The sequence below is a fragment of the Antedon mediterranea genome, chromosome 7, assembly GCF_964355755.1.
Source record: "Antedon mediterranea chromosome 7, ecAntMedi1.1, whole genome shotgun sequence".
Taxonomy (NCBI): domain Eukaryota; kingdom Metazoa; phylum Echinodermata; class Crinoidea; order Comatulida; family Antedonidae; genus Antedon; species Antedon mediterranea.
In genome coordinates, this window is record NC_092676.1 from 5,614,825 (window position 1) to 5,636,252 (window position 21,428).

At 34.0% G+C, this 21,428-nt stretch overlaps 2 protein-coding genes and 1 long non-coding RNA gene across 3 annotated transcripts; 2 read left to right on the plus strand and 1 right to left on the minus strand.

Moving 5' to 3' along the window:
- The first annotated feature begins 205 nt into the window (after positions 1-205).
- LOC140054152 (NADH-cytochrome b5 reductase 3-like) lies at positions 206-9,712 on the plus strand. Its single transcript, XM_072099037.1, has 9 exons — positions 206-366; positions 1,055-1,201; positions 6,282-6,354; positions 6,824-6,930; positions 7,079-7,208; positions 7,439-7,522; positions 7,831-7,916; positions 8,507-8,606; positions 8,879-9,712. Exons 1-9 carry the CDS (start codon positions 343-345, stop codon positions 9,049-9,051), a joined length of 924 nt encoding a protein of 307 aa, XP_071955138.1. The 5' UTR covers positions 206-342; the 3' UTR covers positions 9,052-9,712.
- An 84-nt stretch (positions 9,713-9,796) lies between these two features.
- Positions 9,797-16,848, plus strand: LOC140053996 (uncharacterized). The gene is made up of 3 exons (XR_011846475.1): positions 9,797-10,176; positions 13,457-13,668; positions 16,772-16,848. It is a non-coding gene; the product is annotated as an uncharacterized lncRNA (long non-coding RNA).
- Positions 11,906-21,277, minus strand: LOC140053994 (glycogen [starch] synthase, muscle-like). The gene is made up of 14 exons (XM_072098786.1): positions 20,948-21,277; positions 20,218-20,399; positions 19,569-19,760; positions 19,243-19,434; positions 18,341-18,485; positions 17,859-17,976; positions 17,273-17,393; positions 16,697-16,863; positions 16,146-16,338; positions 15,193-15,319; positions 14,360-14,517; positions 13,762-13,863; positions 13,475-13,555; positions 11,906-13,152 (listed from the first exon to the last, which is right to left on the minus strand). The coding sequence occupies exons 1-14, from the start codon at positions 21,102-21,104 to the stop codon at positions 13,048-13,050; spliced, it is 2,040 nt and encodes a 679-aa protein (XP_071954887.1). The 5' UTR covers positions 21,105-21,277; the 3' UTR covers positions 11,906-13,047.
- Between the last annotated feature and the right edge of the window lie 151 nt (positions 21,278-21,428).

The following is a 21,428-nucleotide window of genomic DNA, read 5'->3' on the forward strand; positions in this document are numbered from 1 at the left end:
TAAGTACACTACAAGACAGTCACCCTGATAACACCAAAGATAGTGTTCTTCGATAACACCACTATGAAGGGGACACTTTAGAGCTCTGTCTAGACTATCAAACTTTATGTATGTGACAAAAAAATGTAATTGTAATGTGCTCATGGACACGATGACGTCATATCACGACCTGTTACGTTTATCAGATATATATGGTGGCAGCAAACAATTATTTCGTTCCACTCCATCGATTTCCCAGGGTGAGGAGGAGATTTCATTTCGGTGCACCTTTCATTATATTTCGTGCATCCTATTTTTACTTTATAACCTACCAAGAGAGCAGTAACACTAACAGGCTTCAAGATGGGCATTTTTACTGATTTAGGGGTATTGTGTTTTATTGCATTAGCTTAAAATATGCTTCAATTCATGTGACTATTAGGCCTATCATTCTAGCCTACCCCTAGCTAGGCCTAAGTATAAAGCCTAGGCCTAGTTAGTAGGCCGGTGAAACTACTAGTCACGTCAACATACTATGTGTAGATAGGCCGCGCCGATTGCACGGGCGTGCTTTATATAGCTTTTTGCTGGGTATTGACTTCCAATGGTATAGGTGTGGCGGAACACGACAACGAACATGCCACAATCCGCCCACATGTCATCCATTGGGTTGGGTTGCAGGGAAAAATTTCATTTCAAAATTTTGTTTAGCAAAATTGCTAATCAAACTGATTTTTTAGTCAAGAAACATAGTTTTGTATTGTATTTTTTGCTACACAATTGTAGAAATGTGTAGCAAAAAGGTTGTTTTGTATAGCTTTTTGCTATGCTACACTGGCGAAATTATTCCCTGGGTTGGTCTATTTGTAGAAAGCTAACTAATAATATCAATAATAATTAAAGAAGAGTTGTAAAAACAGCTTGCAAAATTTCTTTTTCTATAAAAATTTTATTAATTAAAATATTAATCGCGAATATTTATTATTAATATGTATTAAAAACGGGTTTTTTTTAGTACCGGCATTATTTATATTTTAGTTTTTATCGGGACATTTTATTATTTCTATTTCAACAGACGTCTGTGCCGTTTGTGATGGGTGTTGGTGTTATTGTAGGTACAGTGCTCCTAAAGTTTATACTTGGCGGAAGCAAAGAAAAGGGACCTCCAAAGTTACTCCAGGACCCTAATGTCAAGTATACACTCAGCCTTGCCGACAAGGAGGTAATTATGAATGTATAAAAATGAAATTTGAAATAATGTTTGCAGTCAGGTTAAGGCCAAATAAAAAAAAATACTTGTTAAGCGTCACACCCTCATAAATTTTCAGGGGCGGGGGGACGGTTTTTTTTTTTTTTTTTTTTTACTTTTTATGGAGGTATAATTTTGCGCGATGGACGTTTTGGCCCACTTTTTTTTAGGACGAAATGTCAAACTTTTAAAATGCGAAACCGAACAAAATTGACTATGTATGAAATATTATTGCCGATGACAAAATTGAGTTTTGTATTGTTTATATCCAGACGTAATTAAAACATTAAATTTAATTTCCACCGAGCGAAATTGTAGGCCCTAGGCTAATCCGTCCAAGCTGCCACCCCCGCCTCACTCATCGGCGGCCATGGTCCGCCGTCTCTCGCTCGACTCATCTATCCAGGAAATTCCCTATCGCGAGAAGCATGATGTTGGTCTCAATAATACTAAATTATAGTGGGCTGATTTTGAAAACAGCTTACGGCATTTCTTAAGTGAATTTTTATTCAACGTATTCATTCTTCTTTGATGAATCCGTTGCCAATTGCTGTGTAAATCAGTATTTAAAGTTGTGATGCGAAAAGTGTGTGTAATTATTCCACAGGTAAACCAGGCATAAGAAAACGCATCGCCGCCGGGCCCATCGCCCAACAGGACCCTCGTGGTGTGCCGATCTCGAGCGCGAGATCATCGTAAACAAAATTGGTAGAGTCCATTATGTATGGGGTGTTTCCTATTTACGAACCTATAAAAAACGCGTTTCGACCACTGTGTAGGCAAAATATTTATTTCAGTAATCCCTAAATTGATAATCGTGTATTCTGTAATCACGTGACTGATGATGTAATCCTCAGCGACGTACTAAATGCACGTGATTTAATGTGTTGGGGAAAAAGCTTGCTGTTTACCACACATGATTCGCGGTGCTATTCGCGTTTCCTTGACGTAAATCGGCGGCGTGTAAATGAAACAATTGTTTTCACCAAATTGCCGTTGTCGACATAGAGCGATCGGTGGCTAGCTAGCGTGGCTAAGCTAAGAAGTACGTATTTTTCAAAAATTACACCAGCCTAGCAAACATTTGCTAGTTTTGAAATTTTCAACTAGAATCTACTAGCAAAATGCTAGTTTGCTAGCGTGAATTTTGAGCCCTGCTCTGGAGCTGGGCCGGGCCGCTAAACTTTCCGTTGTATATGGGTAAAAAAAAAATAAAAAGAGAGGCGGCTGGATAATCAGGAGCGGGCGGTGACGCTTAACAAGTATGTTTTTTTATTTGGCCTAATGTCTAAATATAATAAATATTACAATTTATTTATTTTCATTTGGCTCAATAAAATACACTAGCATAAAAAATAACACATAAGTACACAAGATGAGGAAGCTCAAAAATATTATAACTAAATCATTGAGCAGTATAGGAACCTTAAACATGGGTTTAAAACATTTTTTTTTTTAATGTTAAAATTGATTATAGAAATAGATAAAACAAATTACTCTAGTAGCTAGATCAACTTTCGTATGCACTTTGAGGTCCAGAGAATTTGACTTCAGAAATTGGTTTAGGGTGGTCAAACAATCATATTTGGCTTGGTTACACATTTTGAAAATGTGGCGAAAGGTCAAAAGGTCAAGGTGAAAGGTCATAAGACCAAACATAAATATGTCCTTAAATCTCAACAACCACTGGTCACAACGAGGTAATTTTGGTCTTAAATTAATCGGAAGGTATACATTTATATTCAGTCTAATGGGACATTTTAGTAAAAAATGACCGGAAATGCCATTTCTGACCTTTGACCCACAACCCAGGGCATGTATGTATCTCCGTAACTACTGGTCGTAGACACTTGAATTTGGTTTTAAATTCTTCGAAATATATATTGTGTTATTTGTTACACATTTTGAAAAATGTTACAAAAGGTCAAAGGGTCAAGGTCAAGGGTTATTTGAACAAATAAAAAAAGGTACTTGTATCTCGGCAACCACTGGTCGCAGCAAGTCAATTTTGGTTTCAAAATGTTCAGAAGGCATGCATTTATATTCCATCTAATGGGGCATTTTAGTCAAAAATGATCAGAAATGCCATTTCTGACCTTTGACCCACATACCAGGGCATCTTCATATCTCTGTAAGTACAGGTCGTAGAAACTTAAATTTGGTATCAAATTGTTCGAAATATACATATTTACATTCATTGTAATAGAAAATGTGGTTAAAAGATGAACAGAAATACTATTACTAATGTTTCAAACAAAAAACATATCTACACAACTTATCCTTAGACAGTAATGTTATGCAATAACTGATAATTTAAATTGTTTTAATTTCAAGTACTAGTTATTGCTGTCCCCGAGGATATTTTGATAGAAACGTTGAGCTCAACAGTTCTTTTCAGAATGCTAGAAGTAACTTATAATAATAAATAAATGAAAAACTTATATAGCGCCGGTATCCTCCACCCATGTGGCGCTCATGGCGCTTTGTGCATTAACAACGTGCGAGAACATCAGCGAATAGCGACGTCTTTAGGTTGGTCTTGAAACTGTTTAGACTAGTTGAGCATTTAACTGTTGCTGGTAAGCTGTTCCATACACTTGCGGCCGCAACGTAAAAAGATCTCTGACCCCACTGATTTTTCGCTCTACGCTCTTGAAGAAGGTTTTGTGACAATGATCGTAGGCCTCTGCGGGATGATTCGTAACGATCCACAAGGTCAGATAAATAAGCAGGAGCACTGTCATTTAGGATCTTGAATACAAACAACGCAAGTTTGTACTTAATACGTTGTTGAACAGGCAACCAATGCAAATCCATCAGGACAGGAGTTATGTGAGCGTTTGATTTTGTATAAGTTACAATTCTAGCTGCCATATTTTGCAAGCAACTTGCCATATGTATCCGATTAAACGCCCCAGGCATTTATTGTTCAAAAGGGTTTTTAGGGGGAAAGGAGGAATCTTTATTTGGGGTATAATATGGTAACATGTATAATCAAATAAATACCACCTAGATGTAAAAAAATACTGCACAATTAATATAAAAAAGTGATAAAATTATGTCAAAATGCTTGATAAATTGTAGATTATGGTAGTTAATGAAATGTGTTGACGTGATACAATTATTGTGTAAATGCATGTGGCGGGGCGTTTATTCCACATGGTGTGTTCTATTGGAGGGAATGGTGGCGTTTATTTGAAGGAATACTCTAATTTTAATAATTGTATTTCGTTTCTCAACTGATAAAAGGTACTTAATACATGATTCGTTTTCCTCTTTATGCTTTTTAACGAAATGTTTCTGTCTTTTAAAATAAAAGTGATAGATTCCATTAAATGAATCTTCTCCTCCAGGTGCCAGTATAATGATATAAAACAATGACACATCATTATCCTGACACAATTGCACTCATAATGGATCTTCATTCTATCATCTATTTGTTTGTAACTACAAATTTGACAACAATCTTTTGCATAGTTTTAAATGCCAATACATAGTTTCATTAATATTGTACAATATGTCCAGCTTTCCTGAAAACACCCTTGTGTACTGTAGTACAGTGTTGTAGTATGATTTTATCATGATAAACTTCTGATGCTTTTATTGTCAATGCATTCAGTACCTAAAACATGTCAAAGTTTCTAGTGGTATTGATAATAAATCTCCAGAAATATATATTGTTTTATTATCTACACTGGGAACAGACGTGTATATGTATAAGTTTTGTCGTTGACATTCAAAACTATTATGCAACAGTGTTACGTAATAATGACAATGACTTGGTCTATTATTGTGGTCTCCGATACCTTTTATTACATGATTGTACTTCCACCAGGATAGAATGAGGTTTAATCTCGTTATTATTCTTATTATATATATATTTTTTTTTTCATATATATATCTGGGGTGTATTTATTAGATTATACATGTTACCATTATTACACCCAACAAAATAAACGCCTTCCCTGAATAAATAAATGCCTGAGGCTTTTATTCGGGTAACTACAGTAAATTACTTTTAGCATTCTCAAAATGTTTGAACGTTCGGGGGTCAACAATACTTTCTAGCATTATTTTAAGCAAAAGTACAATTATTACAAACAGTAAAGGATTTGTTTTAATTCCTATAATGAAATTATTAAGCATCAATTATTGCATAACATTACTGTCTAATGATAAGTTGGGTAGATATGTTTTTCATTTAAAAGATTAATAATTAATAGTATTTCTGATCATCTTTTATCCAAATTTTCTGTTAGAATGAATGTAAATATGTGTATTTCTAACAATTTGATACCAAATTCTACGACCTGTACTTACAGAGATAAGAAGATGCCCTGGTATGTATGTCAAAGGTCAGAAATGTCATTTCCGGTCATTTTCGACTAAAATGTTTCATTAGACTGAATATGAATGTATACCTTCTGAACATTTTGAGACCAAAATTTACTCGCTGTGACCAGTGGTTGCCGAGATACAAATACCTATTTGTGTTTATTCATATAACCCCTGCCTTGACCTTTTGTAACATTGTTCAAAATGTGTAACAAATAACTAAATGTATATTTCGAACAATTTGAGCCCAAATTCAAGTCTCTACGGCCAATAGTGACGGAGATACAGACATGCCCTGGTTTATGGGTCAAAGGTCAGAAATGGCATTTCCTGTCATTTTCGACTAAAATGTTTCATTAGACTGAATATGAATGTATACCTTCTGATCAATTTGAGACGAAAATTACCTCGCTGTGACCAGTGGTTGTCGAGATTTAAGGACATAATGGTGTTTGATCTTATAACCTTTGACCCTGACCTTTTGACCTTTCGCCACATTTTCAAAATGTGTAACCAAGCCAAAAATGATTGTTTGACCACCCTAAACCAATTTCTGAAGTCAAATTCTCTGGACCTCAAAGTGCATACGAAAGTTGATCTAGCTACTAGAGTAAATAGAAGTGTTTCATAAATTATATCGACAAACTCCAATCAAAAGCACAGTCCTGTATTTTAATTTTCATAAACTTTTAGTATTAAATATTAATCAAATTTTTAGATTTTGAGCCCAGACACCAGACGGTTTAGATTTGCATTGCCATCTGCCCAGCACATCCTAGGCCTTCCTGTTGGTAAGTGCAAGTCTATTGGCCTTATGTATTTACCACAAAAGAGTAGCATCTATCAGGGAAGTAAAATACCTCCCTGCATCTACAGTAGGGGACAATTTCCTGTGAAATCAACACAATGCATACATGTTTTCAAGTTCTCTACACCAAATGTTTCTTGGGCTCCTCATATTTGTACTTGTGGATCCCCAAATTCGAGGCCTACCACTACTGCTCTTATATATTTACCACAAAAGAGTAGCATTTACCAGGGAGGTATAATACCTCCCTGCATCTACAGTAGAACTCCCTATATGAGACAATTCCCTTTGAAATCAACCCAATGCATGTTTTCAAGTTAAACCAAGTGTCTTGGGCACTTCTACTTTTCCTTGCGGGTTCGATGTCAGGGCGTGGCTAGTAATGTTGTGTTTTGGTGTCCTCAAGTGTATATTATACACACCAAATAAACATATCCTTTTTTTCCTAACAGGTCAGCACATCTATCTGACCGCCCGTATTGATGGTGCTCTTGTTATCCGTCCCTATACACCAGTGACCAGTGATGATGACAAAGGCTACATGGATCTTGTCATTAAGGTGAGAAATAATAATTAATTCAACTAAAATGTCTGTCTATTTCTTGCAGGGATAAACCGACAATAGCCGTTTCTCCTCGAAGAGCTAGATATAACAAGAATTTTTTCCCATAATTTTTTAATGCCATTGTTCTTAAACTTTTTTATAGGTATACTTTAAGAATGTGCACCCCAAGTTCCCGGATGGTGGCAAGATGTCGCAATACCTGGAAGCCATGGAAATTGGCGATGGAATTGAAGTTAAAGGGCCTAGTGGACTGCTTACTTATGAAGGACAGGGTAAATATTATCAAATTGATAAGAATAGAAATAGATATTTTAGATATTTGTAAGTTCCAAAATTCTTTAATTCCTGTTAAAATGCAGCAACCACACATGTCAAAGGAATTCAGTGTTTTTTCATCACATGGGGCCTGGATTTTCCTGCTAAACAAAGTTGTCAATCAGCCTTTTTTCATCAAGAAATTTTGGGTTTGTCATGATTCGTAATTTCATAATTCTTGTTTCAGGTTCTTTTAAAATCAGACCGGACAAGAAGACACCTCCTGAGACTAAGACCGCCACTAAGGTTGGTCTCATTGCCGGTGGAACAGGTAAAGACTTTTTTAAAGCATTTTTTAAAAGTAAAAATTTCATGCAAAAGTCAATTTTCTATTTACTCTATTAAAAAAAAAATTCAGCTGTGTTTCAATTTATTCTGATAAATATACAAAATATTAAAAAAAAAATACTAGTTTTATTAAATAAGAACAATAATATATAATTTATAATATCAGTAACCAAACTAATTCTTTTCATTTTAAAATACTCTATATAATTTCTAAAGATTATAAGTGCCAATTGCAGCTACATGCAATAAATGAAATGTTATTTTTAGAATCAAAACTTGTTTGTTTTGCAGGCATCACCCCTATGTTGCAGTTAATTCGTGAGGTATTCAAGCATTCTGATGACACCACTGATCTATGGCTTCTCTTTGCTAACCAAGTTAGTAATCATATTATTTAATATTTCTTTCAATCCTACAGTTTTTTAAAAATTATTTTGTTCTTCCATTCAATTGTATAATATCTCGCTGTTGGATGCGTATGAAATATAAAATAAACTACAATGTACAGTTGTGATTGGAAATTTTTTAAACATAGTATTCAAGAGAGACACATAGCATATTGCTATAAAAGATATGATACAAGAATGTATGAGGTATGGATTCGAGACCTCTCTCTTTCATATTGCTCTGTGTCGTTACATTACTCTCTCATCAGCCTTCAGATGGGATGTCAGTGTAGACATCTGGCTTATGTGCACTTTAAAGAACCTAGTACATCTTTCGAGATGAGTACCCCGGTGTACTAGTATATCACATCCACTGATCATAACTGAGCCCTCTGGAAGACCAGTCTTTAACTGAAGAGGTCGCCCAGTATAAATAAAATATTTCAATTCAATTTGGATGGGACTTAAAAATGTTGGTCCAGTGTACACATAATATACATCTGCACGTGTAACAGTGTTCCTATTGTGTTCCTAATAAAACTAACCTATATTTTAAATTTTGTCTTCTATTACTTGTATAGACTGAAGCCGATATTCTTCTTCGTGATGAGTTGGAGGAGATTGCAGAGGAACAGAAGTCAAGGTTTCATCTTTGGTATACTCTGGATCGACCTGAAGAAGGTAAACTAAGCCTCTTTGATGTCATTAGAACTTTCACAAATATGGTTCTCAAAAATGTTACTAAATAAAGCCTTGTCTACACTATCAAACTCTGTGACAAAAAATGTGATATGTTAATATATGGACATGATGATGTCATATCACCACCATTATTTGGGCATATCACTACCATATTTGGGCACATCACACTTTGTCATAGTTTGATAGTGTAGACAGATATTTACAGTATAAATGTAATACTAAGTATTTCCTTTAATAATCTTTCTTGCTAGGATGGAAGTATAGCTCAGGATTCGTCACTGAAGATATGCTGAAAGCGACCATGCCGCCCCCTGGTGACGACACCCTGATATTGATGTGTGGACCACCACCAATGATCAACTATGCCTGCCAACCCAACCTTGAGAAACTTGGGTATGCAGAAGACAGACGCTTTGCATATTAGGCCAGGTGTATTTAGAATGTCACTGCGTGCCTTTCACAAATTATACATGCAAATGCACTAACTATTGCATAGTTAGTTAGAGGATGATAAGCGTCTTGCATTGCTTAAATTTCACCACCTGCTTAATGCAAATAGGGTATTTGCATATAGAGCAACTGCACTTTGACCTTTCAGATTATGTATGCATATTAGAGCCAGGTGTATTTAAAATACCACCATGCTTCTGCACATTTTGGTGATTTTTTTTATAGATTATCATTTATTATAAATTTTACTTCAAAAGTATATTATTTTTTCTTGATATCATTATATATTACTGAAATATTTTAAAGAATTAATAAGTTTATTTTGTTTAAATTTGTATTTGTAGAATGAAATATATTTCTTTTGAATATTGCACTAAACTATTACTAAGTAAATGCTTAAGATTTTGTACAACAAGAATATCAATTTAGATAAGAAATAATTGTCAAACATTATGAGTGTCAGATTAATCATGGTTATAATGTCATATTCTGTTAAAAACAGACTTTTCAATAACAAATTATAATTTAGTATATAAATCTAAGCTTTGTTTCAGCATTGATTCCACTGTCAGAATTAACTGTTTAGTCTTCCATGTTAGGGTTGTATGTAGCAAATTATGAATTAAAAAAAACACAATGTGAGATTAGTCTTGGTCTTGTTATTGCTGGTCAAATTCAGTAGTTACTATCATATTTTTTTTGTCCCATACTGAAGACATAACCTCCCAACCAAAGATTACATTTGCCTTGCTCAGTGCTTTATCCAAGGGTTTGAATTCCTTATTCAGAATGCAGGTTATTTGGCGCCTAAAATGAATTCCAGCCGACCAAAGAGCACATGTCGACAAGCGGTAGAGAGAAAGCCCGCGGTATTCAAACAATGCTGTAGCCACCTTGTCAAGATTCAACCAATCAGAACACATTATGTTTAGTTGCAGACGACCGTCATGGAGTTGACCGAGTGTTGAGGTTGTGAAATAATGTATTTACAAAAATAGTTCTTTATCCTTTAAAATACTTGTTTATGGCATGGGAGTGACAAGACTACATTATAAAAATAAATTTAACAATCAAATACTGCCAACGGGAAGCAGAAAAGGTAGGCTAAGTTTGTTTATATAAATGCTAGGCCCATCAAATAAGCTGCTAAGTTTCAGTGAGTTAGCTAACTAAGTAGGCTACGCCGCGGCGAATTTAATGAGGTTACTACCCCAGGCCTACATGAGGAGTGGCAGTGTTTACTTAGAATGTATTGTATGGAACGCCTCCTCTGCCTTCAGTTCACATTTATCATGCAGTACACACCAATCGTCATGCAGTACACACCAATCGTCATGCAGTACACACCAATGGTCATGCAGTACACACCAATCGTCATGCAGTACACACCAATCGTCATGCAGTACACACCAAACATCATGCAGTACACACCAATCGTCATGCAGTACACACCAATCGTCATGCAGTACACACCAATGGTCATGCAGTACACACCAATTGTCATGCAGTACACACCAATCGTCGTTCACATTTATCATGCAGTACACACCAATCGTCATGCAGTACACACCAATTGTCATGCAGTACACACCAATCGTCATGCAGTACACACCAATCGTCATGCAGTACACACCAATCGTCATGCAGTCAAATATTGCGTAATTTATACCGCCACCTATCGACAAAATCGAATATCACGTGAGGTTTATTAGACGGCTGTAAAACTAAGACTATTTAAACTTCTTTTATGGAATTCAATAATTGCAATGGCCTCCTAGCCGCGCCTGTGTCTCGCATAATAAATTATTGTATATATAAAAAACAGAGCATTCACAGAGATGTGTAGCGGTTAAAATAAGTACAGTATGTCAAACATAAAAGAAATCTTAGAGTCGATGGCCTAGTTTTACAGCCGTCTAATAAACGTCACGTGATATTCGATTTTGTCGATAGGTGGCGGTATAAATTACGCAATATTTCACTGCATGACGATTGGTGTGTACTGCATGACAATTGGTGTGTACTGCATGACCATTGGTGTGTACTGCATGATGTTTGGTGTGTACTGCATGACGATTGGTGTGTACTGCATGATGTTTGGTGTGTACTGCATGACGATTGATGTGTACTGCATGACCATTGGTGTGTACTGCATGACAATTGGTGTGTACTGCATGACCATTGGTGTGTACTGCATGATAAATGTGAACGACGATTGGTGTGTACTGCATGACCATTGGTGTGTACTGCATGACCATTGGTGTGTACTGCATGACCATTGGTGTGTACTGCATGACGACTGGTGTGTACTGCATGACCATTGTGAACTGAAGGCAGAGGAGGCGTTCCATAGTATTGTACGTCGTACGTAATGGTCTTTTTATCTTTACGCTGTACCTGCCAAAGGCAATAATGTCAATAGTGTATGCTTTTGTTTGAATTTTATTGTAAAAGAATTGTAGGCTACTGTATGTTTTTAGTGAAAACTGGTGGATCTGTGCAGGTTCTGGGAAGGTGTTAAGTGGGGATAACTTTGAAACAAATGGTTGGTGTTTAGAGAAATACAGGCATCTTATCCCTTATCAAATTTTAAAGGCAACTGACATACAACAAAAATAAAAGAACCATTCCATTCTTTTAAAATCCAGATTATGATCGCTTCCCAGGTGTTGATTGACTTTTATTTTAGTCTCATACTTGGTACATCAGATTTAATTGCAAATCCTCATAAAAGCAAAATTCATGTCCTGGTTTTAACATACACAAGAAACTTGAAAATCATATAATAATATTGTTATAATTTATTGATATAATTTTCCTACATTTCATTGATTAAAAAACTAAATTATCCCCAAACAATATAGATGACTTTGTATTGCTAAAAAAACAAATATGTCCTATTCAAATAAACAATATAAACTAAATTTTAAACAATGGGAATGGACATTATTTCATTTACCAAAACCTTCATTGAAAACTGCCTCATATTATATTACTAATATCAATTATACCAAAGCAATCTAACAACAGGATTTTGAGCTTCGGATATCAAAGAGTTTACCTGTGGCTGCGACACGATCAGTCCCATTCCACTTAACAGATACCGCATCGTGGAGAATAAACACATTGCACAGTACTGTTGGTATTTGTCGCAGCAAGATCAAGGACTGATAGAAGTTCCTATCTTAGCAAGGCGAGTTCAGTGTCCTGTTCTTAGATTGCCTTGATTGTACTATCAATTCATATTAACACTCACAGCATATACTATTAAACTAAAGTATTCCAAAAACAATCCATATGGTTTACAACAAAAATATAGATTATAAATAAAATTTGATTAAAATGCTGATTAAAATGATGCTCATTTAATACCTGAATTGAAATTTGAGTAATTTATCATAATGTAACATAAATTACAGTACATGATTAAAAATATAAAACAACCCAATTTTCATTAACATGCTTTTTATTTATCAACATTTAAAATTCATTGCATCCAGATATCGCATTGTATTGCATTAACCTATAGTACTACCATTCAATTTGATGGATACATACAATTACAGTAGTTTGGTTCTAAAAATAGATTTTGCTGTTTTAAAATTAAGTCAATGGAATTCATTAAATTATTACAATAATAATCAATTAATTGTAATTACCCTGTGGATGATATTAAAGATGTATTGTCCCCCAAAAACATGAAAAATGAAGATTAATTAAATCAGACTATTTTCTGCTTAATAATAATATATTACAGTTTTTTCAGTTACCGGTACATAATTTTTTTTAATCCAATTTTTGGTCAAAGTGGATAACTATTATGTGACATTAAAATGGCATATTCAAAGAATTATTTTTTCAGGTGAACAATACATCTTTAACATATCTAATACTTGTGGAAGACAAGGTACAATTATAAATGTCCCTTTTCCCTGGTGGGATGAATAATATATGAACCTAAAAACTACATCTAGTCTTCATCATCATCAGATGCTGGTGGGGTGCCAAGTGGTGTCGATGCTCGTGAACTTGTTGGTGAGGGCGGTGCTGATGCAGCACGAGGGAATCTGAATGGCTGAAATGACAAACATTATACATTATTTTTTAATCAATTTTATCAATTTTTTTTCAAAGGCTAGATATTAATAATGTTACATACTGTATTTCCCAATGTTTTGTTAAAAGAACTTGTAGTTATGTAAATTAAACTGTAGGCCTACTATATACAGTATTATTGAGGCTTTATATGTTGAATGTATTTATACAACAGGTATATGTCGATATATAGCAAAAAATTATAATAGTTTTACATGAATATTCAAATTTATATTGACAGCTTAAAACAAAATTAAAGATGTTCTTTTATTTTTATAATACAGGACATTTGATACACTTACCTGTGGACCATCTTCCTCGTCGACATCAAATAGTTCTGGGTAGACTTTGTGAAGTGCTAGTTGTCTTGCTTGCCTATAATACTACAAAAAAAGGAAGAACTGGGGATATAGCATATACTGTATGATGAATGTACCACCTACAAATATCAGTTTAAAAAAAGACTAATAAGCCGCTTGAAGTTGAAAAAAATCTGGTAAGTTAAAATTGTTTTATTTGTTAGAAAATACAAGCAAAGGTTAAATTTTCAATTCCTTTTTTTTTTTCAAAAATAAATGAAATGACTTACAACTCCAAGATTTTTCCAGTCTAGTAGATCACTTAGACGCTCAGTACGGTTACGCTGTAGGATACGCTGTCTCCTTGTCAAACGAGTGAAATCAAACATGTACTAGAAAAAAATGGATATCGTTGCAATTCTACATTAATAATTTAATTTAAATTTAGCACAATTTCGATTATTCTGCAATGCCACTTTTTTTATAAACCAGAATTGAATTAATGAATTCCAACAAAATCATTCACATTGTATCTCTATAAACATTTAATTTTGTCAATTTATTTTTATAAATACTTATTAGCTGTTCACTTGTTTCCAAACTCAAGTGGTAATAGTGCGTACTATTGCACGCCATGTGACCCACAATCATCCAATCAAATGACAGGAATTTATTTAGGTGTTGTATAATATAAAATATAAGGCACGATTGGTTTGATAAACCAACCAATACATAAAGGAATTGATAAAATTAGTGACTGTTGGAATTAAATCTAGGGTTATCTATAAACAATATTGAGGATGTTATATGATCTGACTTGAAGCACCCCAGTCCTGATACTGTACCAAAGGATAACCCAGTGCTGCTCTTTTCAGATAAAACATTTACCGATGCCAACTGCTGAACAGATTCCTCTAGACTCTTAGTTCGTCTATCGATTATGTAGATTCCATAAGAAGTAGGGTCTGCAATGTGCTCAGCCATGAAACAGCCAAATCCAGATAGGTTACTTGTCACGCTTGGGATACCCATCACTGTACACTCCGCTACAAAAGAGAAAGGTCACACACATAAAATTAAATACCCAGTTTTATAAGTAGGGACTGGGTCAATTGTATTGATTATATTCTAGTTGTGTTAAGCCTTGCCATTGTTTGCGAACTAGATCACTGGGACAGCTTTTTTGGTTTTACTACAGTAGTCTATATTATTGTCTACATACTGTTACACTGTGTGCTGATTTTTTACTTGCGCACAAGGAACAAAAAAAAAATAAACCTACGCCCTTCCATTCATACATACAATAAATTGAATCATTCTAAACACTAGTAAGCTATATTATTCTTAATAGTTTTACTGAAGAATTATCTACTAATCATGGTACATTCTGGAGAACATTTACTGTAACGATACTTAAAAACAACTAGTAACAAATAAGTACAGTATCAGAATACTTTATTCTACTATTTTGATTGCATTCAATTCAATTTCAATTTCTTTTATTTTGGAAATTTCATTCATATCAACAAACGTACAAACAGAAAAAGAAAAATGAAAATTTGCAAACTCTAAGCTTAAATATAGGATACTTCTCCATCTACAATACATTTTTGAGTTATGGAGCATATGTTTGCAAACACAAGCAACAAGATTACAACTATTCAACATACGTTGCATGAAACCATAGATAGACTTTCGTATATACTCATTGTGCTCTTTACCTGGTGTATAGCCCCAAGGTTCATAGTAGGATGGAAACACTCCAAGATGGCAGCCACGTACAAACTCAGAATAATCACAAGCAAATAGTGGATTGGTGGACGAAAGAAACTCTGGATGAAAAATGACCTGAAAAAAAAACAGTTATAAAATTACTTAATACTGTAGTAAAAATGCTGAGAATATCCACTGAAATAAACCAGGTATAGATAGATGAAAGTCTCCCTTAAAGATGTATTGTCCCCCTAAAAAATAAAAAATAATTTTTTTACAATTTTTGTTGTTGAATATGCCATTTTAATGTCACATAATAGTTATTGACTTTGACCAAAAATTTGATCGAAAAATTTTTTATTTACCTGAAAAAATTGGAATTTTAAGCAAAAAATTGTCAAATTGGCTGCCAGCCAATGGATTTTTGGTTGAATTTAACCATTTATCATGTTATTTTTAAGTGAAAACATTATTTTTTCCAGTTTTTTTTCTACGGAAGTGATTCACTTTATTAAAACTACAAAATTACCTATTCAAAGTCTGATTTAATTAATCTTCATTTTTCATGTTTTTGGGGGACAATACATCTTTAAAGATGTATATCCTCAAAAACATGAAAAATTTAAGATTAAATAAAATCATTTTGCAATTCTAATAGTTAATTGATGATGATTTCACTTATAAAAAGATAAAATAAATAATTTAACCAAAAACCTATTGTCTGACAGAAAATTTTGACTAATTTTTGCTTTAAATTACAGTAAATTATGTAAATATTTGTTTTCAATCCATTTTTGGTCAAAGTGAATACAGCTATTATGTAACGTTAAAATGAAACAAAAGATTATGTTTTCAGAGGGACAATATTTTTTTTAATATTTTCAAATGTTCCTATACTTCTTTTTAATTCAAAATTAGATTATGTAACCAGTTTAAAATACACTGTAAACTTTAAACTTACTTTGACTCTATCATCAGGGCCATTGAATAGTTGGATTCTTCTGATGTAGTTGAGTACAGGATCTCTGTAGTCATCTATCACATTGTGTGTACACACTGGTGGGAGGTTTGGCGTTTGAGCACTGTATATACAGCGCTTTAGTTGTACCATATCGCTGGAGCTCAGTAGATTTTCCCCCTTCGGTGTCTCTCCTCTATAAAGGTAAACAAAGACATTTGATCGGCAGTTAGTGAAAATTCTAGGGCTAGTTATTGAAGGTGCATGCCCTGTAGAAAAATTTAATGATATTCACCACAAGCCACATATTTTATGCGAAATTAACTCTTGTTTTTAAGCAAACTAAACCTAGATTACATAATATTAAGTTTTATGGATTTTTTATGTCATACGTATCGACCAAGACTTAGTTACAACTCTGGCACTAGGTCAGGATTAACCCTGGACTTTGGGAGGGAAGCACGTCAACCACCAAGCTACAGCTCTGCTATTTCAAATGTAAACATCCAAACCCAACCAGGAAAATGAATGGCGAATCCATTAAGACACCTTACCGTAGTGCATGTTCAAACACTTTCTTGCCAATTTTCTCTTGGATGTCGGCAACTGTTTCTTTCATTTGTTTACAGATGGCTTGACCTCGGAGGGACTCGACATTAAAGCTGTTTGTGCGTGCAGGAAAGATGAGAAAGGCAACTACAGTCATCTTGGAACCAGATTTCTGGTGAGAAAATAACAACAACCGCTACAATATAAACGGTTTTACTTGTATTCAGATAATTACCCTTCAAGGCAAGTACTGTATTAGGTTAACTATAAGATGATAATTACTCCCTTCCACTCTTCAACTATCTAAGTGTTTTTTGTTGTTGTAATCATGCAGGTCAGAAGTAGGTCTGTAATACTCAATCTGGTCTCAAATTGCAAGTCAAAACAAAAATGAAACAAAGCCTATTAATAGTGTTAAGCTCTGGCTGCACTATCAAACTTTATGTGACAAAAAAATGTGATGTGCCCATATATGGACATGATGTCATATCACTACCATATTTAAGCATATCACTACCATACTGTATTTGGGCACAACAAATAGTTTACTACATAGTGTATAGCTGTTAATATTATCTTACCTTCATGTAATAATTAAGTCTTGCTAATGATTCTAAAAATATATCTGCACCTTTATTGGAGAATTCATAGCGACCGGCAATGAAGAAGTACAAGGTTTTATCGAGGTCAAAGTTGAAATGACTGTAGAAAAAAATGTATTTCATTATTCTTTTATATCATTCATAATTATTCATTCGCGGTACTATATGTACCATTTATTTGTATCAACAGAATATATATACACAGTATTTCTTTTACAAGAATATTTCTATAAGTTTAATCTCAATCATAATGAACAAAAAACGTATTTGATACAAAACGGGTATGCAATGAGCCAAAGCTCTTAAAGGCATTATCAGAAAAAGAAAAAAAATTTAACATGGAATCTCTCCTGTTCAGGACAAGCACCTTACCACTAGACCACATAATATTCTGATAGTATAACAGGCCGGACACTATTTTGTTAAAAGGTTAGCAAAGCAAGAAACATTGGCGGACCAAGGATTGCAGCACACTGCTGCACTTCATAAAGTCCTAAAAATGTACATCAAAACTTGCTTCACTGCACTAGGTCAGATTAAATATTATAATTCATTAATATTTTACCCATGAAAATGTCCTCTGACAAAATCGTTAATTTTTTCTTTGGCTTTTGCGTGAAGGTTTTGAAATTCATGCATAGCTTGAAACTTGACCACATTCAAACCATTAGGTACTACAACATCTGAAAATATAATAAATTTTATAATATTCACAATTGAATATTTATTCATAATATTTAGAATCTGCAAAAATTGCTTTGGATTGATCATACAGTCAACTCTTCCGATACCGGACTTTCTGTCCGGAAACTCTCTTTTTATTTAGGTCCTTTCTCCTTACATAAATCTATTCAGGAACACTTTTCTGTGAAACAAACAACCTTGGGGCATTATATGGCCACATAATGGCTGACCCATATTCAGGCGAAACCTCTTTGTTGGGCCTGTCAAAGGTACAGTACTGTATCTCCTTACGTGTTCTACTGTAATCTTTTACTGTATTTGTATTAACTGGTTTTTAGTATATTATTTATTTGAAATGTATACCTGCTTTTCTCTTTAAAAGGGCTTCACTTTCAATAGCCAAGATTTCAGACACGGTGCTAAATACATGCGCTGTATGAACTGCCGCCCTCTCCATACAATATCGGTGGTAAATGCCACGCTGGCCTGCTTCTTTATCGACATCAAACTGAAAATGAATACAGTACAAAATAACATTTTTAATCTGACAAATAGAAAACAATAATAATAATAATCAGGACATTTAAAATGATTACAAAAATGAAATATTATTTTGAGAGTCCTAGAAATAAATACACTGAGAATACTTTTATTAGTAATATTGAACCACAATAGAGAAAGAAGTTTTCTTTTCCATTTATTTTGTAAATGAAATTTTAAAGAAAAAACTACATAACAATTATACAGCATACATGAAAAGGTATTGTGACCGTAAAAGAATATTTTGTCATTGTTTTGTGAAAGACTAGTAGTATTCTAGAAAATACCCTTACTTGAAAATAGCAAAGTCATCCTTGATGATAATCCATTTTTTTCCAAAATACTGTACTACATTTCATTAATTTTGTCATGCATTTTTGATATATACCATTATAGATGAATAGACACCTACTACAAAATTTGAATGCAATAAGTGGAATAAGACTATAATTCAAATGTAAAAGACCTTAGTGCCTGCGGAATGCAATTGTTAAATTGCTGAGGTTTTTTTTTAGCAAGAGTACATGATATATTATATGTCATTAACAAAAAATCAGCTACAAAAAACAACCAACCATGTGAACGTATTCACCATTCACACTTTAGGCTAAGGGAAATACTTACCTTTAAAATTAAGAAAATCTATCCAAGTGAATGCAATTTAAGAGAAATACTTAAAATATTTATTGAGTTGATGCTGTGTCTAAGAAAGGCAATATACAAACCTTATCCAGGTTATTATAAAAGTCTACATTGCCAGCACAAAGGTATCTGCCGAGGAGAGTAGCGTGAGTGGTGAAGATCGTACAGCAGTCAACGTGTCGTAGACGACAGAGCAACAACCCTACTCCCGACAACCATTCATGAAACTGCGTCATTATCAAGGGCTTTTCTTCAGAATCAAAACCAGCACGGAACTGTTTGAAGAGAAAAATAAATGATATGATGCATGGTATGTCTTTTATTCAAGGTATTTTTATAGAATGTTCCCATAACAAGCTTAATGTGTAAATTTCTGAACCTATTTTATCAAATGTACAGTATAATTTACCTCTCCAATGAACCACTGAACAAGGTTTCCAAATATGACAGCATCATTTGATTCCTTGTCATGCCATGGGATGCCAATGTGAGCCAATTCCCAAAGATCCTTCTTCCATTGGTCCAGCATGTGAGAAGCGAATCCAATGTCAAAGAGAATGACATTAGGGTAGCCATCGATGAGCCAACGACCACATACAATCTGGTGAGATAGTATAATAGACCTATATGTTAAACAAGGTAGGTAGAGTATGGCATAAATATAAAACCTCCATTTGGGATGATGGTACAGTATATGAAGAAGGAACGATAAATCAACCAAATACAGTCCACTAAAGCTCTATCTATACACTACAGTAGTTTGACAAAAAAAGTGTGATATGCACAAATATGGTAGTGATATGACATCATGTCTATGTGGTAGGCACATCACATTTTTTTGTCACATAAAATTTGAAATTGTAGATAGAGCTTTATGATGGTATTGATATAACTGATGTTAGCACTTCCCCATCATGTAATTTAAGAAATCCTGGATTCACTCCTGGTCCATTCTACACCAGCACTAATTGGCTGATGCATCACCAATTAAATTTTCATCCCGTACTAATGTGATGTCTCAAAAAATGGTATACAATTATTGTCCAATCAGAACATACTTTTATCCCACTCTTCCTCATTGAATCTACAGCTCTTTTAATTAGTGGATTTTCAGGCTCCATTAACTCAACTTCTGTCTTGATACAGTTTTCGTTACAAGGTCCAAGCAGGTAATACTGGTCACCCATCTCGTCCACGGTTACACCTGCTTTTGACCTAATCACTGTATATATACCTCCAACTAAAAAACATTTAGACTCGTTAAATTTAATATTATTGTCAATCAAATAATTTACCTTGTGGAACACTAGGCCTAATTATATAAATGAAATGAACTAATATTTAAAAAAAGTATCGTATCGTAATAATTAGTACTAAAAGGGATGCACTCTGAAGCCAAATAAAATAATTTGACCAATCACGACACGATGATTTGATGATCAGAGCAATTACGTCATGATTAGTCAAATTACTTGCATATTATGTTTGGGTCCTTGCATTGCGTGCGTCCTAGTGGTAACTACTAAGATTTGATTGATTTAGTGAACATTAAAATTAAATTAAAACAAATAGGTAGGCCTATGCAATGCATTCTACTTTAATATTATCTATCAATCAATAATCATTATTAATTTAATCAATAATTTAATTATTATTTTAGTAATTAATACAGACGGCAGTACAGAGAATTAGCAAAGTACAAACAGAACAGTTTTATCCAACTCCTAGCTACCTTTTAAAGGCCGATATGTATGCAAATACATTTCATAGTAGTGCAAGAATATTTACCTTTGTTGACGACTTCCCATGCAATCTCAAATAACCACATATTTTGTTCAGAGGCAGTGGCACCTCTGTCCATCTCGCACAGGGCAGTATCAAACCCTGGAAGTGTTTTCTGCACTCGGGACATTGAGTGAGATCTTTCTAACTTTTTAGGCATCATTTCAGGCTTCAATCATCGACAACTTCTTACAGTTAAATTACACTAGGCCTGGACCTATACTATTAAATTGCTGCAATTACACACTGACCACCTCCCCTACGTAATCTGGCCTTTTTGATCAGCAACCCAAACTGACCACTGTGCACACACCACCACATAAAAATAAACACACTACTAGCTGACCTTGAGAGTAAGTACCACGCAAGCTGTTAAAATAAATAAACACTTTTTAAAAATCATTTATTATTAATTCTACAGAAAGTTTATATAAATTAAAAATATAGTATATATTTGTAATATTTTGTATCTTTCAAAAAAAAAAAA

Bases quoted from the DNA above. Each gene is read 5' to 3' on its own strand.
- LOC140054152 (XM_072099037.1), top strand. From the start codon at position 343: ATGGGCATTTTTACTGATTTAGGG. The intron at 1,202-6,281 runs GTAATTATGAAT...TCAAATTTTTAG, and splicing joins TCAGCCTTGCCGACAAGGAG to ATTTTGAGCCCAGACACCAG. The intron at 8,607-8,878 runs GTAAACTAAGCC...CTTTCTTGCTAG, and splicing joins TCTGGATCGACCTGAAGAAG to GATGGAAGTATAGCTCAGGA.
- LOC140053994 (XM_072098786.1), bottom strand. From the start codon at position 21,104: ATGATGCCTAAAAAGTTAGAAAGATCTCACTCAATGTCCCGAGTGCAG. The intron at 19,761-20,217 runs GTATGTTCTGAT...CTATCTCACCAG, and splicing joins TGAGGAAGAGTGGGATAAAA to ATTGTATGTGGTCGTTGGCT. The intron at 15,320-16,145 runs GTAAGTTTAAAG...TTTTTTTTTCAG, and splicing joins GCCCTGATGATAGAGTCAAA to GTCATTTTTCATCCAGAGTT.